Source organism: Chionomys nivalis, chromosome 9 (genome assembly GCF_950005125.1).
Source record: "Chionomys nivalis chromosome 9, mChiNiv1.1, whole genome shotgun sequence".
Lineage (NCBI taxonomy): Eukaryota > Metazoa > Chordata > Mammalia > Rodentia > Cricetidae > Chionomys > Chionomys nivalis.
In genome coordinates this window covers 62486642-62504015 of record NC_080094.1, presented here as the reverse complement: position 1 = coordinate 62504015, position 17374 = coordinate 62486642, and the positions used below count along the sequence as shown (strand labels likewise).

General features: G+C 36.3%; 1 protein-coding gene across 1 annotated transcript; it reads right to left on the bottom strand.

Annotated features, from left to right (window-relative positions):
- Positions 1-12870: 12870 nt before the first annotated feature.
- On the bottom strand, positions 12871-13809 carry LOC130881643 (olfactory receptor 4F3/4F16/4F29-like). Its single transcript, XM_057781314.1, has one exon. The coding sequence runs from the start codon at positions 13807-13809 to the stop codon at positions 12871-12873; it is 939 nt and encodes a 312-aa protein (XP_057637297.1).
- Positions 13810-17374: the final 3565 nt, after the last annotated feature.

Here is a 17374-nt window from a genome sequence, read left to right as displayed (position 1 = left end):
ACCCACAATCTTGGCAGAAAACTCCTGCTGTACTGGAGGGCATTCCATACTAGAATCCCAGAGGCCACACAGTTCATGGAACCACAGGGACAATATTGACATGCAAACCCCCAAAAGTCTTACAGGTCACAAAAACCTCAATAAAGACATACTATTGGACCTGAAAACTCACTAATCATCAGAACTTGGTCACTTAGGTCAGAGAACCAGAAAGGAAACAGAAAAAGGGCAACAAGACATCTATCTAACAAGGACAAAGTCAGGAATTAACACCTAGACCTATACTTATCCATAACCCAGATATGCTTAAATGCCAGTGTAAAATCGTTATTAACCAGAAAAAGGGCAATGTGATACCACCAGAACTGAGCTATCCTTAAACAAAAAGACATAAGCATTCCAAAGAAGCTGAAGCACAAGAAAATTTCCTCAAAACCAACTTTATAATGATAACAGAGGTCCTTAAAGAGAAAATGAAGGAAATCTCTTAAAGAAATTGAGAGAAAAATGAACAAAAATAGGAGAAATAAATAACTCTCTTAAAGAATGCCAAGAAAGCCAAGAAAAAAAATGAACGGGTAAAAGACATTGGTCAACCTGAAAGTGAAAATGGAAGCAATACAGAAACCACAAACTGATGAAATTCTGGTCAGTTTTAGATAAGTTCTATGAGGTGCTGAGAAGAAGGGGGTATATATATAGTTTGATTTTTTTGAGACAGGGTTTCTCTGTGTAATAGCTTGGCTATCCTGAAACTAGCTCTGTAGACCAGGCTGGCCTGGAACTCAGAGAGATCTGCCTGCTTCTGTCTTCCAATTGCTAGGATTAAAGGCATGCGCTACCAACACCTGTTGTTTAGGTGAAATGTTCTGTAGCTAACTACTCTCTCCATTTGAATCATAATTTCTGTTAATTTCATTATTTCTCTGTTTAGTTTTTGTTTGGATGACCTGTCTATTAGTGTAAGTAGGGTATTGAAGTCTCTCACAATGTGTGAGGTTAAATGTGTAAAATAAGTTTTAATAATGTGTGTGTGTGTGTGTTTCACAAATGTAGGTGCCCTTGTATTGTGGCAAAGATGTTAAGAATTGCAATGTTCCCTTGGTGGACTTTTGCTTTGATGAGTATAAAATGTCCTTCTCCATTTTTTTTATTTAATTTTGGTTGAATGTCTACTTCATCTTGATTGAATGTCTCCTTATTAGGTCTGTATGCTTGGAAAATACTTTTCCAACCCTTTATTCTAAGGTAATGCCTGTCTTTGGTGTTGAGGTATGCTTCTTGTATACAGAAATATGGATGATGTTTTCTTATCTATTCTGTTAACCTGTCTCATTTTATTGGGGAATTGAATCAACTGATATTGAGAGATATTAATGACTAGTTGTTTTTAATTTACTTTTTGTTGTTGGTAGTACGTGCATGTGTGTGTTTCCATTCTTTGTGTTTTTCTGGTGTGAGATTATCTATTGCCTATGTTTATGCGGTTGTATTTAATTTTCTTGAGTTGGAGTTTTCCTTTAATACCTTTTGTAGGACTGGATTTGTGAATAGATGTTGTTTAAATTTGACTTTGTCTTAAAAATTTTTGTTTCTCCATTCATGGTGATTGAAAATTTTGTTGGAAATAGTAGTCTGAGCTAGGATCTGTGGTTTCTTAATATCTGTCCAGGACCTTCTGGCATTTAGATTCTGTTGAGAAGTCAGGTTTGTTTGGTGTTTTATAAGTTTTTTGTACCTTTACAGGCATGTCTTACTTTAGATGAGGGAAACTTTCTTATCTCCGCTCAAAAACCAAGAAAATGTATTTAACAAAATCATAGGTGAATGGTATTTGGAAAATGACACTTGAAGTTGACCTGTGTCATCCATATGTACATGAACACATGTACAAACATACTTGTACACTGACAGGAGTGTGAGGCAGACACACTCACATACATACATTAAACATTTCTTTTTTATATGCTGGAGCAGTTGAGATGCTACCATACAGTATTCTAACAAATTCAATGTAATGATTTTATGAGGATATTGGTCACAAGGTATATCCACCAATGTCTGCAAAAGCAGTTATATTCACAAAATAGAAATTGATTTACAATTGATGTTACATTTGGAGTCTGAAATTTTTAGTTTGTACTCTCCATTCTTTTTCAGTGTAATGGGTTTGTTGATCTTAAATAAAAGTATAAGTTGATGAGCTGCAGGAATGGCGTTTTTTCTTTCTGTCACCTAGGCTTACCATGTGATTCTCACTGGATCTTTGTCTTCCTCACTAACACTCTGTCTGAGATCTGTATTTGTCTCACTGCCCAGCTCCATTCAAGCCCGAGTCTTTCACACGACTGTTCCCTTGTAAAAGGACAGTAGCTATTTTGACTGAGGCAAAGATAGCACCCCTTTCAGCTTCATCCCAGGAACATCGAGGTGAGAGGTCATCTCAATACTGAAATGAGAGTCATTGTTTTTTTTGTTTTTTTTTTTTTTTTTTTTTTTTTTTTGGATTTTCGAGACAGGGTTTCTCTGTAGCTTTTGGTTCCTGTCCTAGAGCTAGCTCTTCTAGACCAGGCTGGCCTTGAACTCACAGAGATCCGCCTGCCTCTGCCTCCCAAGTGCTGGGATTAAAGGTGTGCGCCACCACAGCCCGGCTGGGATTTTCTTTTAATTTCTTTATTAAAAATTTCCACCCTCCTCCCATTTCCCTTTCCCTCTCCCTCTCTCCCTCCCCTTCCCCCTTCCTCTCCAATCCTAAGAGCAGTCAGGGTTCCCTGCCCTGTGGGAAGTCCAAGGCCCTCCCCCCTCCATCCAGGTCTAGGAAGGTGTGCATCCAAACGACTATGTTCCCAAAAAGCCAGTACATGCAGTAGAATCAAAACCCACTGCCATTATCATTGGCTACTCAGTCAGCCCTCATTGTCAGCCACATTCAGAGAGTCCGGTCTGATCACATGCTCATTCAGTCCCAGTACAGCTGGCCTTGAAGAGCTCCCATTAGATCAGTTGCACCATCTCAGTGGGTGGACGCACCTCTCACGGTCCTGACTTCCTTGTTCATGTTCTCCCTCCTGCTCTTCATCTGGACCTTTGGAGCTCAGTCCAGTACTCCAGTGTGGTTCTCTTTCTCTGTCTCCATCCATCAACAGATGAAGGTTCTATGGTGATATTCAAGATATTCATCAGTGTGGCTATGGGATAAGGCCAGTTCAGGCACCCTCTCATCTGCTGCCCAAGGACCTAGCTGGGGACAGCTCCTTGGACACCTGGGAACCCCTCTAGAGCCAAGTCTCTTTGCAACCCTAAAATGGCTCCCTTAATTAAGATATCTTCTTCCCTGCTCCCATATCCACTCTTCCTCCATCTCAACCATCCCATTCCCCCAAGCTCTTCCCAATCCTCCCCTTCTCCCTTTTCTCTCCCCATCTACCCTTCCCCCCACCCAACCGCCAGTCCTGTGCTCCCCACTTTTGTCTGGCGATCTTGTCTACTTACAATATCCAGGAGGATAAATATATGTTTTTCTTTGGGTTCACCTTCTTATTCAGCTTCTTCAGGATCATGAATTATAGGCTCAATGTCCTTTGTTTATGACTAGAATCCACTTATGAGTGAGTACATACCATATTCATCTTTTTGGGTCAGGGTTATATCACTCAGTAAAGTGTTTCCTATTTCCATTCATTTGCATGCAAAATTCAAGATGTCATTGTTTTTTACCGCTGAGTAGAACTCTAATGTATAAATGTGCCACACCTTCTTTATCCAATCTTCTATTGAGGGGCACCTAGGTTGTTTCCAGGTTCTGGAATGGGACCTCCTGCAACTGAGAAGCTTCTGTAAAGCAAAGGACACTGTCATTAAGACAAAAAGATAGCCTACTGAATGGGAGAAGATCTTCACCAACTCCGCATCAGACAAAGGTCTGATCTCCAAAATATATAAAGAACTCAAGAAACTAAACATTAAAATGCTAATTAACCCAATTTAAAAATGGGGTACTGAACTGAACAGAGAATTCTCAACAGAAGTTCAAATGGCCAAAAGACACTTAAGGTCATGTTCAACCTCCTTAGCAATCAGGAAAATGCAAATCAAAACAACTTTGAGATACCATCTTACACCTGTCAGAATGGCTAACACCAATCAAAAGCACCAATGACAGCCTATGCTGGAGAGGATATGGAATAAGGGGCACACTCATCCATTGTTGATGGGAACTTGTGCAACCACTTTGGAAATCAGTGTGGCGGTTTCTCAGGAAACTGGGAGTCAACCTACCTCAGGATCCAGCAATTCCATTCTTGGGAATACACCCAAGAGATGCCCAATCATACTACAAAAGCATTTGAGTCATTGGTTTTGAATTTTTAGTGTGTGTGTAGCTGTGTGAGCATGCATGCAGAAGTCCAAGGACAATTTGCTGGAGTCAGCACTCTCCTTCTACCATGCTGAGGATAGAGCTCAGGTACTCAAGTGATAAGCTCCTTTACCCACTGAGCCAGCTCCTCGTTCCCTGAAATGTGATCTTTTATGAAGATTGCAATCCCCTTCAAAATTCTGTCCTTCTGTTTCCATTTCCCTATTATACATGTTATGAAGACCTAATTATTGCATTTAGAGTATAGTTCTTATATTCCTTTCTCTTTTCCTTTCACCCTCTACTAAATCTTCATTATCACCTTTTATTTTTATCTCTTTCCTGCCCACCTCCCTAGCCTTACATCTTACCTTTCTTCAAAATTGAAGCTCCTGTCACACCAGTTCTCTCAAATATCATGAGACACTGTTATATTTCTCATTCCCATGAAATTCTGTGTGTGTGTGTGTGTGTGTGTGTGTGTGTGTGTGTGTGTGTGTGTGAGGGGGGAGGGAGAGAGAGAGAACTCCTCCACTCATAGAAAGTAAGGAAACCAGAGAAACACACTGGGACTTCCAGGCAGTATGGTCTACTGGATTTGTGTAACAATTTATTAACAAATGTTCCTCTTCACAACTCTAATAAAAAGACTCCTAAACTCTTGCTAAACAGTGTGTCTTTCTTGATAATTATCTTCAATACAGATAGCATCATACTTTTTCTTTACATATTTTTGTCTATATTTTTTATTCATCACATTTAAACATAAAATTCAAAGCATGAGAAAGAATGAGGGCAAAAAGAATCTGACTCTTTCTCTTCACAGTGTAAAGGAATATGACAAAATTTCTAAAACGTTGAATAATCTTTTAAATGTTAGCTAGAAGAGTTCACAATCCAATAATTCATGAAGAATAAAGGACTCATTGTGGTACAATTAAGTAGATAATATTCAGGATGAAACTCAGAAAGTTAAATAAACATTAGATCCAAAAACAAAACAGCTACATTACATTAAAATGACAACATATTGAAAAGGGACGTGTTAGGCAAGTCACACAATGGTTACCTATGAATTAATTTTATGTGTGCCTGTTTGACTAAAGTAAGGATGTTAGTATTTGTCTGTGAGTACATGCTGTGGTCTGGATAAAGTTGAAGGGAAGAGAAAAGCTGGGCCTGAAGAATCATGTCCTGCTAAGAGTCTTCCAAACAGACCAAGCTACATAATTGTCACACACATGCAGAGGGCCTAGGTTGGTTCCATGAAAGCTCACTAACTGTTGGTCCAGTGTCTATTGCTTCCACCTGTCCAGGTCAGCTGTTTCTGTGGATTTCCTCATCATAACCTTGACCCCTCTGACTCATACAATCTGTCATCTCTTTCTTCAGGAGGACTCCCAGAGCTTGTACCATTGCTTGGCTGTGGATCTTTGCATCTGCTTCCATCAGTTACTGAATGAAGACTCTCTGATGACAATTAGGATAGTCATCAATCTGAATACAATAGATGGCCAGTTCAGGCACCTTTTCCACTATTGCTAGGATCATTCCACTTAGCTGGGATCATCCTTGTGGATTCTTGGGAGATTCCCTGGCTCCAGGTTTCTCATTAGATCTCTGTCCCACACCAAACTGCTTCTTGCACCCAGCCAGGCCATCCTGCTCCCTCAAATTCTCATCCCTCCACCTCCCACCAGTTTGTACAGAAGATTTCTTCTATTTCCCCATCCTAGGGAAATCCATGCATCCCTCTTTGGGCCTTTTTGTTCTCTATTCTCTCTGGGGCTGAGCATTGTAGGTTGGTTATCCTCTTCTTTACTCCTTATGAGTGAGTACATACCATGTTTGTCTTTCTGGGTCTGGGTTACCTAACTCAGAATTATTATTTATAGTTCCATTCATTTGCCTGAAAATTTCAAGATGTCATTGGTTTTTTACAGCTGATTAAAATACTCCATTGAATAAAAATACCATAATTTTCTTATCCATTCTTCAGTTCAGGGACATCTAGGTTGTTTCTTCGTTCTGGATATTATGAAGAATGTTGCTATGAACATAGTTGAGCAGATGTCCTTGTAGTATGATTGAGCATCTTTTGGGTATATACTGAAGATTGATATAACTGGGTCTTAAGGTAGATTGATTCACATTTTTCTGAGAAACCACCATAATGATTTCCAAAATGGTTATGCAGGCTTGCACTCACACCAGCAGTGGAGAAGTATTCCCCTTACTCCACATCCTCTTCAACATAAACTTTCATCAGTGTTTTTTATTTCAGTCTTTCTGACAGGTGTTAAATGGTATCTCAGAGTCTTTTGATGACTAAGGATGTTGAACAATTCTTTAAGTGTTGTTTGGCCATTTGAGAGTCTTCTGTTGAGAATTCTGTTTAAATCTGTACCCAATTTTTTAATTGGATTATTTGATGTCTGGTATTTTTAGCTCTTTATATATTACGGAGATCAGCCCTCTGTTACATGTGCGGGTGGTAAAGATCTTTTCCCATTCTTTAAGCTGCTCTTTTGTCTTATTGAGAGTGTTCTTAGCCTTACAGAAGCTTTTCAGTTTCAGGAGGTCCCAATTTACTAATGCAGTATCTGTGCTACTGGTGTTATATTCAGGAAGTAGTCTCCTGTGCCAATGCGTTCAAGGCTAGTTCCCACTTTATCTTTAGCAGATTCAGTGTCACTAGATTTATGTTGAGGTCTTTGATCCACTTGGACTTGAGTTTTGTGTATGGTGATGGACATGAATCTAGTTGTATTCTTCTACAGGCCAACATCCTGTTATGACAGCACCATTTGTTGAAGATGTTTTCGTTTTTCCTTTATATAATTTTGATTTCTTTGTCAAAACCAGGTGTCGATAGCTATGTGGATATATCAAGGTCTTTCATTTGATTTGATTGATGCACATAAACAGAGTTAGAAAAAAATATTTTCACAGAGATGGGTCAAAATGCACTCCCAAGTTCATGATGCAAAGATCTTTCTATACCTCAGAAACTGAGTACCCTCTGCATTACTTGGTGTTTTGTGAACTCCTAACTGTGAGTGGGTGTGTCTCTTACTCTTTTGCCTGCTCTTTAAACTATTTTCCTTCTATTTGGTTGCCTTGTCAAGGTTTGATATGAGGGTTTTTGCCTTGTTTTATTGTATCTTGATTTGTCCTGTTTTGGCTGTCATCTCCGGGAGACATGCCCTTTTATGAAAAGAAACAGAGAGGAAAGGTAAGAAGAGGTATGTAGTTGTGATGTATCATATGAGAAAGGAATCTTTTCAATAAATAAATACATATATAAAATACAAACATTAAAAAAGTTTCTAGATCATACACAAGGACAAGATCACTTACTTGGAATCCATACTTACCTACAGAGAAAACTCCTAAGAGATAGTGTTTGGAATTGTCTTCACTTACACATTAGCCCTACTTGAAAGTGCTGTTTCATAAATGCATTCTTTACACTCATAACTAATGAAACCACCATATATCTTTGCCTAGTGTAGTAATTAATGCTTTTCCTTGGCCTATACAAAACTAATAAATCAAAGAAAACATATTCCAAGACATTCAGTCCTTATTGATGGACAAGGTGTTTGGTATTGAGGTTCCTAATACAAAGTCATCAAGTTCAATGTCTCCATTAAGCAGTGCTCGTGTAAACCATCATCCATGTGTACTTCATTTTCAATCTAGAAATAATCCAAGCTTACTCACACACTCAACTGAAACATTTCATATTTGAAACTTCTCAAATTGGTTGGAATATCTCTATTTTGAATTATTATTTAGGGGATTTAAATGATTGTCTCCTTTTCAAATACATACATACATACATACATACATACATACATACATACATACATAAAAGAAAATGACTTTGTAGCTTCAAATTTACTGAACTCAATAAACTAAATGTTTAGTTGTTCTTTTGATACAATGTCCTTTTGTATCCCAGGTTGGCCTCATGACAATCCTCCTGCCTCTGTCAACTAAGCTGTGCAAAAACATGCCCAAAATACCTTTAACAATCCTTTTTATATTTCTGATTTTCTTTCTTACTTTATACCACACATTAAAAATTACTATTTTTCAAACTTCTTTCTTATTTTATTTTTATTTTTTCCATTCAAAAATTTACACTTCCTCCCCTCCTCCCATTCCCCTCCCATTCCCTCACTTACCCTCCTCCCCACCCCCTCCCTCCTTAAGAGAGGGCAGGGAACCCTGCCCTGTGGGAAGTCCAAGGCCCTCCCCACTACATCCAGGACTAGGAAGCTTTGCATTCAAATAGACTAGGGTCCCAAAAAGCAAGTACAGGCAGTAGAAACAAGTTCCAGTGCCTTTATCATTGACTTCTCAGTCAGTCCCCATTGCCAGTCACATTCAGAGAGTTCCGTTTGATCACATGCTCATTCAGTCCTGGTCCAGCTGGATTTGGTGAGCTCCCATTAGAACAGGCACACTGTCTCAGTGGGTGGACCAACCCCTCATGGTCCAGACTTCCTTGCTCATCTTCCCCCTCCTTCTGCTCTTCAACTGGACCTTGGGAACTCAGTCCATTGCTCTGATGATTTATTCTAGTTGTTGTTCAGAAATAAAATGAGTACAAACATTACCTATAAATGGTGGGAGAAAATCAGAAAATAAATACAAATCCAGGTAGCTTTAGATATTATTTTGTTTTGAAATTATCCATATCATATCTAAAACTGAAATTAGCTTTTTATAAAAGAATCTGAGATGAATGTGAATTAGAAGTAGAATTCTGACCACTTGAAAATGCTAGGAGGAAGAAACTGCACAAAAGTCTCTCATCTTCAATGCCATATCCCTTCCTACTCTCTTACTGTTTTCTTTTCTAGTCTCCTGTGGTTGACAAATTCTGTGGTCTATTTGAGAATTTGTCATTTACTTTTCAAGATTGTTTAAGCTAACTCATATTTTTGTCTCTGGAAATTACAACTTTCACATGGTTGAACATTTTATTTTCTTGAAAATGTTGAAGGCCTTTGTCTGTATTTTTGAAAGTGCCTCAGGTAATGTGATACACAGGTGTGTTCTACTGTCTTCCACTCTGTGGTCTCTTGACTTTTTGTATATTCTTCTCCACCACACTAAACTAGTGACATTGAAACTCTGTTTCTCACTTCATTGCTCTAAAGAATAGAAAATTTTCCAGGGAAAGAGCAATGCCTTATATAACTATACATCCACAAGTTTCTGTCAAGATTTAAACATTCAATGAATACCTGTTTAACAAAACAAAACTGCATAAATACTGAAAAATTAATCCTAAGGTTATATAAAAAGAAATAATCAAAATAGTTTAAACTAGGATTATAAAAATAAGAGAACAATAGCCCATGATACAATTGTCCATATATCTTAGTTTCAAAAGGAGTACATAAATTTATAACACTGCCTTTAAAGTCATAAAAGCTTCACAATAGATTGTGCACACAGCAACAATGCAGGACAAGAACACCAGTATCCTCCCACAGACTCCTCTAAAGACACTACTCTCTGTGTCCTACACACTTGCTTTCAAAAGCTTCTAAAACCACTAGAATGTGTCTAATATATTATAGTAAATAAAATTCTTTTTTTTTTTTTTTTTTTTTTTTTTTTTAGTAAATAAAATTCTGGTTTTAATACTGGTCAATGATACCCTGAAAACTCATAATCTTACATAAATCATCACAGCATGACTTGATAACAATGATGATCGTTCAGTAACATTTTTAGTTTCAAAAGCATATTCTAAAATATAAACAATGCATTATGATTTTATTCTTTTTTAATTTTATGAAAATAGTTTTTTCATACAATATATTCAGATTGAGATTTTTCTTCTGCCAACTACTCTCGAAACCTCCCCACTTCCCCACACACCCAAATAAACATTTTTTCCCTTCCTCTTTGGAAAACAAACAGGCATAACACAATAATAATAATAATATAATAAAACTAAGAGAAACAAAGAAACAAGCAGAAGAAAAGAGCCAAAGAAAAAGCACAAATAGACACAATGACACACTCACTCACTCACACAGAATTCCTATAAAACCATAAGAATCCCTTAAAAATCAATACTATATATGCAAAAGACTTATTTTAAAAATAAATAAATAAACAAGCAAGCAAAAAAAAAAAAAAAGACCCAGCATATCATTGAGAGATAAAGAACCTCCAAAATGCCAAACAATTCATTTCGTGTTTGCCACTTTCTGCTGTACATGAGATACAGTGAGACTCAGTTAGAGACAACTAATTTTCATTTGTGAGTGGTTATCAGTTGGAGATAGCTTCTGGGTTAGAAATGAGTGCTTGTGTCTGTTTCCCCTCTCATGGCTGAGGCCCCATCTTTCACAGACATTTGTGGGTCCTGCGCATGCTGCCACAGTCTTTGTGAGTTCATATGTGTATCAGTCTTGCTGTGTTTAGAAGACTTGCTTCATTGGTGTCTTATTCTCATTTTAAAACTACATCCCAAAGAAGGGCAAACACCCTTTCATGGTGGCCCTTAGTTCAAGGTCTCTGCCTGTATTTCTTCAGATGGCATCATGTAGGATATATCTTCTAGGTCTTTATTGGGACTTGCATTTATACTGTATGTATCTGCCTTTATAAATGTGTATGGACTCTATTCTTTTCTTTAGTTTACAGGGTTTATGAGAAATTACTCAAGGTAATTTTTCTTCCATAAATCATCACAGCATGACTTGATAACAACAATGATCCCCCAGTGACCTTTTTAGTTTCAAAATCATAAACATAGTTTCTAAAATATAAACATTGCATTATGATTCTATTCCGTTTAATTTATTTATTTAAAATATTATTAAATATTTTTTAAAATTTTTATCTTTTTTTAACCCTAATCTAATGAATAAAATGAGATTTGATTATAACAAGTGAAGAAATTCTTTAAAAGTTTGAGAAAATTTATACAAACACAAGAAGATCATAAAGAACCTCAGGATCAGCAGGGGAATTCCTACAGCTATAGAACTCTAGGGATTTATAGGAGAATAAATTAAATCTATAGTTCCAGAACAGAGTGAGACAAAAGTAGATGTAAATAGGAGAGTACCACAGATATTTCTGCAGTTTATCCTGGGCCTTATGTTCTGTTGGAGAACACATCACCCTGGGGTGTGGTACTACAATTAACATTGTAACTCCCCTTTAGCAAATTATGTCACTAAACCTGAAAACTCAGTTGCTTCTCACGAGACACACTGTAGACTAGTGAATTTTGTGTTATGTTTCGTTTGGTATAAAATATGTCCCCTGGTCAAGCAATTCCTTGTGTAAGTACAAGCATTCTATAAACCACAAATGATTAAGCTACCATATATGTAGGATCTAGCCCACTCACACTTTAATCAGTGAATAAGAAAAGGTATGGATAATTTACAATAAATATTTACTTACAGGATCTAGATTTATCTAATGGTCAATACTCAAAGCTGCCCATGAAGATTGTAATCTCAATTTAGATGCAAAGTTAGAGTTGCTAGAATCCCACAAAGGGAAATGGGCATGAGATAGAGACCAAGGAGAGTTAATACTGTGTCTCTCAATGCCTCCAATTTCAATGGTATAGTTGATGACTAGCTAGTAACTGTAATCATGACACACTGGCAACTAGCTTGAAACATGGAGGAATTAAAAGGGTATATTGAAAAGGAAGCAGAACAACACTGCTTCTGTTCCAGAGTCTCTTAATGAGTTAGCATGTTATAAAGTGTCAATGAGATGCATAGGTACCTACAATGTAACAACTGATTTAAAAAACATTATAGCTTCATTTGCATCTAGAAAATATCACATATCACATTTTTGCTGAACTCTGACTCAGATATATTCTAAGAAAAAAGGAGCATGTGAAATAGAAAGGAAATATGAAAGGGAACTTGAATAAATATGAACATCGTAATGTTAACTGGACAGGTTATATTCCTGAAAATTGAGTGTGTATGCTTGCAGATTCTAAACAGACAGGCAAATGTGAGGCTAGAATGCATGCAAGGTACAGAAGATGAAAAATTGGCTCATATCAATGTCAATTTGCAAATCATACATGGAGCACTAACTGAAAGCCCTGCATGTGAGAAAATTTATGTTCAGAAGGGAAGAGACAGTGTGTGTGTGTGTGTGTGTGTGTGTGTGTGTGTATGTGGGTGTGTGGGTGTGCGCGCGTGCCTGTGTGTGTTTACATTTCGTTTGTAAGCCTTAAAGCAATCTTCTATCTTCTGTACAACTAAAAGTTTGCTTCACATACAGTTTCTTCTTTGGGAATTGAGCTCTGTCTTATTATAATCTTTGTTTTATAAATATATAATTGCTTCTCTGTTGCTAGAAAACACTGCAAATCTTTCCTAGCAGAAGACAAAATTCACCCAAATATCAGTATATATGACCAAAGAAAGTAATTTTTCACTGAATTTTGCCAACAAAAAAAAATTATTCAACGATGAATTCCACACTGCAATCATTTAGGAGATCTTCCCGTATTTCAGTAACTGTCTACATATTCTCTTCATTGATGTCTTCATTTCTTGATTCCTCAGCGTGTAGATCACAGGGTTCAGAAAAGGAGTACCAACTGCATCAAATATGGCCAGATACTTATCCAGGTGTGTGGAGGAAGAAGGCCATGAATAAATGAATATCAAGGGACCAAAGGTTAGGACCACAACAGAGATGTGAGCAGAGAGTGTAGACATGGCCTTAGAGAAACCACTTGAGGAATGTTTCTGAACAGTGACTATTATGACAATATAAGACATGGCCAGTATGAAGAAGGAGCCTACAGAGATGAATCCACTGTTAGCTGATACCATTAATTCTAATTGGTTGGTATCTATGCAAGCAAGTCTGATGAACCGAGGAAGGTCACAGTAAAAACTGTCCAAAATATTTGGTCCACAAAAAGGCAAATTCACTACATAAACAAATTGAACCAGGGAATGCATCAGGCCAACCACCCAGGCAGACACTAAGATGAAAATGCACATTTTGGCATTCATAATGGTCAAATAATGGAGAGGCTTACATATGGCTACATATCTATCATAAGCCATGCCTATAAGCAGCACCACCTCTACACCACCAATCACATGGATGAAGAAGATCTGAGTGATGCAACCTCTAAAGGAGATGACTTTGCGCTTTCTGAACAGGTCATAAATCATCTTGGGACAAGTGACACACGAAACACCTAAATCAATGAAGGAGAGATTGGCCAACAGAAAGTACATGGGAGAATGTAAGTGAGGATCAGAAGCCACTGTGAAAATGATGAGGGAGTTTCCCATCATGCTTGCCATATAAAACACTGAAGCAAACACAAACAGAAGTACTTGCAACTTCCAGGAGTTGGTGAGTCCGACGAACAGAAATTCTGACACCACAGAGTGATTTGTTCCTTCCATTGATGTTCTTTGAAGCACTACCTGAAGGACAGCAGTAGAAGAAACTGAAAATTATGATAATTGTATTAATAATTTAAAAGGGTAGGACTCAAGGTTATGAAAACCTATTTTTCATTTAGCATTTAAAACCAATCCAAAGATGAACAGATGTATGTGAAAATGCTTACATGGCTACTTATCAGGTGACAGAAAATTATAAACACTCTGAAATACCCTTTCATTCTCTTTGAAAGCATTTTTATCAAAGGTTTATAACAAGTTTTTATTTGGTGTTAAAAATGAACCTGTGCAAGAGTTATTGGGATAATAAATTAGTATATACATTTATTTAAGAAAGCATACACTGGAGTTGGAAATTTAGCTCAGGGATAGCGTGATTGCCTAGCAAGTACAAGGCCCTGGTTTTGGACCTCAGCTCCAAAAGTAGAAAAGAGAGTATATAGCCATTTCCATAACAATTTTAAAATCGGGTCTTGGTATTTACTGGTATAGTACTCATGCCTTCCAGTGTGTAGGGTTCTGGATTTCATCCCCATTAACAAAAGAAAGGGAAGAAGGGAGAAAGAGAGAGAGAGGATGGAAGGAAGGAAAGAACGAAGGGAGGAAAGAAAGAAGGAAGGGAGGGAGGGAGGAAGGTGAAAAAGGAAAAGTAGAAAAATGGAGAGCTGGAGATGGAGGCAGATAAAATACAGGAGGAAACAGGATAAATGGACTGGGAGAGAGAAGAAGGCAGAAAAGATAGGGACAGAGACAGACAGACAACTAAAAGAGAGAATTATTAACCATTATTATTTTTGGAATTAATCATTCAGAGGAAATGGCCCATGATCATTGAAACATTATTTATAGTAACCAAAATAGATATCCCATGTGCTCCTTTAGAGATGATTGGAAAATAAACATAAATGCAGACACACACACACATATATACATAGTAAAGATATAGTAGACTACTCTATAGCCTTTAAAAATAAGGGAATTTTGGTCTCATATTAACATTAATGAAACTGGATGCCATTTGTTGAGTGAAACGACAGCCACCAAGAGATAAATGCTGAAATACCTTATGTGCATATAAAATCAGAAGAAAGTCATACTCATAGAAGCAAATAATATGATGGTGGACCAGGCAAAAAGGGTGTCAGAAGTGGGAGCAAGATAATGATGATGTTAAAAGTACAAAAGCTCCATTGACATAATAGTCACGTCCTGGAGATCCAACGTAGCATGGTGATTACAGACAATGATAATTGTGTGTGGCACTCTTGAATATTGCTTATTGCCACTTATCAATGTTCTCACAACAGATAGTATGTAAGGTAAACATTTTTGTTGGTGTAAGATATATGTTTTTATATATAACTTAAAATATGTATCATGAATTAATATGTAATATATATATTATATGACATTAAATGTAATTTGATATGTGTTTTAGCCTAATATATGAATATATAATAATAACAAATATATAATAGCTTAATATATCACATATGCAGGCAAATGTTGTGTACCAAAATATACAATATAGTTTTGAAACAGAGACCATACAGTGATGCTGGTGGCAGTCATGTAGTATTCTGTACTATGTGGTATATTTGGATTACAGTGATGCCCTTTAGTATAGAAAATGACAGTTCAATGTCAAATTTCATATTCTAGCTAAGTGTTTGCTGTAAAATAAGATGCATAGATGAGAATTACTTCCTGGATAGTTCAGCTCATGCATAGAAATTTTAAACCTCACATGGTAGCCATGCTGTAGTAGAAAGCATTTGTTCAACACTGAAAAAAAAAATTATGACAGTATGTTGTAGGTCTACGTCGCCTTATAGAACAAACATCACAGTAGAAACAAAACAGGCTCTCAAAGCAAAATTAAGAAAAAAGCAAAATTCAGAAAAAGAAAATAATACCATTGTTCGGCCACTAGCAAATCATTCCAGAGATTGTTTATTAATCTTTTGGATATATTATAAAACTCACATTTCATGTTAGTATATAAACATAAGATGTATTCAACATATAGGTGTTCTGCATGAACTAATTAATCTTGATACTAATATTCTTTCATTTTTCATAATACTTTGAATACATGAGATAAATAAATGAATTAAAAGAGATATTATCATAAAATAGAGAGAAAGAAATTCCATTTCTGGAAGGCATTTCAAAATGTATTACTTATTCCCCTTCAAAATATGTTAACTACCACTTATTCAATAATAGATTTTTCAGGTTATTTAGTAATCAAAGTATACTTTCAATGTAATTTAAATGTATTTTTCTCAAAGAACTCTGGGTGTCTCCTTAGTGCTTATAGTTAATTAAGTGGAATTCATTAAGTGTTATATATCAACTAGATATACCTCCCATAGATTTAAGGACTACAGTGATTTTTTATAACCTATGCTAAAATTCAGAATTGTAACATAATATATATAAGTATTTGTTGAAACATAAAGATGTAGTTTGATTATTTCAAGCACACATGAATATATACCTGATTATAGGTTTAAAGACAAGAAAGGAGATTTACAGAGTTCTAAAGTGACAGAGAAACTAGAAGCAAACCATAATAAAAGTAAAGAAAAGTAAAGAGGTCAAAGTGAAAATCTAAAACCAACAATGAAATTTGAAATGTATGTGTGGTTATGGAGAAAAAGTAAAGTATAAACAATTTATTCAATTTGTATTGTTTTCCAACCATTCCTCAAAAGTTGCATAGCTATAACCAATTACAGAGCTTCAAACATCTTTCAAGTTCAAAAGCTATGGGAAGCATTGTCAATGAACCCTGTATCCACCATGAATTTGTCTTTTGGATGGCCAATCTCCATCACCTGGGTAAAACCCAAGAATGCTTTTGAGTTTAGAGTAGAATGATATATAACTATATCACAACAACATGGAATTTAGAAAGAGATAATGGTTAAGACATGATGGGCTTATATTCACTTGACACAGAATAGCATCCAAAAAGTGTCATGTAGACATCTGCAGAGAGTGAAGGATATGATGTTCATTTGTCTATGAGCCACCAACAACAAAGGAAACACACACAGGAAAGGTCATTTTAAATCTTTTCTTACCTTTGGTTGTGTTTTAATTTTATTCCTGTTTATTATTTAACATACATTCACTTACAACTATTAAAATATCCATGATACAAAAGGCAGACTTCATTTTTTTAACTTACATTGTGACTATTCCCCTTGTTCATACCTATATAGTCCTAAATATGTCATGTATAGAATTCTCTAAAACAGATTTTTCAGACACCTAAGTTTTTAATAATTACCTAATTCTTACAGGAAGCATTTGGTAATAAAGTTCCTACTGCAGAGCTGTAAGTTCAGCACCCCTATCTGCTATGTTAGAGCAAAGCACCCATCAAAACTATCACCTGTGAATATTTTCTCCTGTTTTGATAAATATTGTAAGTTTATTACTCCTGCAAGACAGGCTCTGGATTTTTACTTCTCAAATTGTCATGAACACTGTTTTACACTCAAAGAACCCCAAACCCTTCTAATTTAAGAACAACTGCTGCCCTTATTGATTA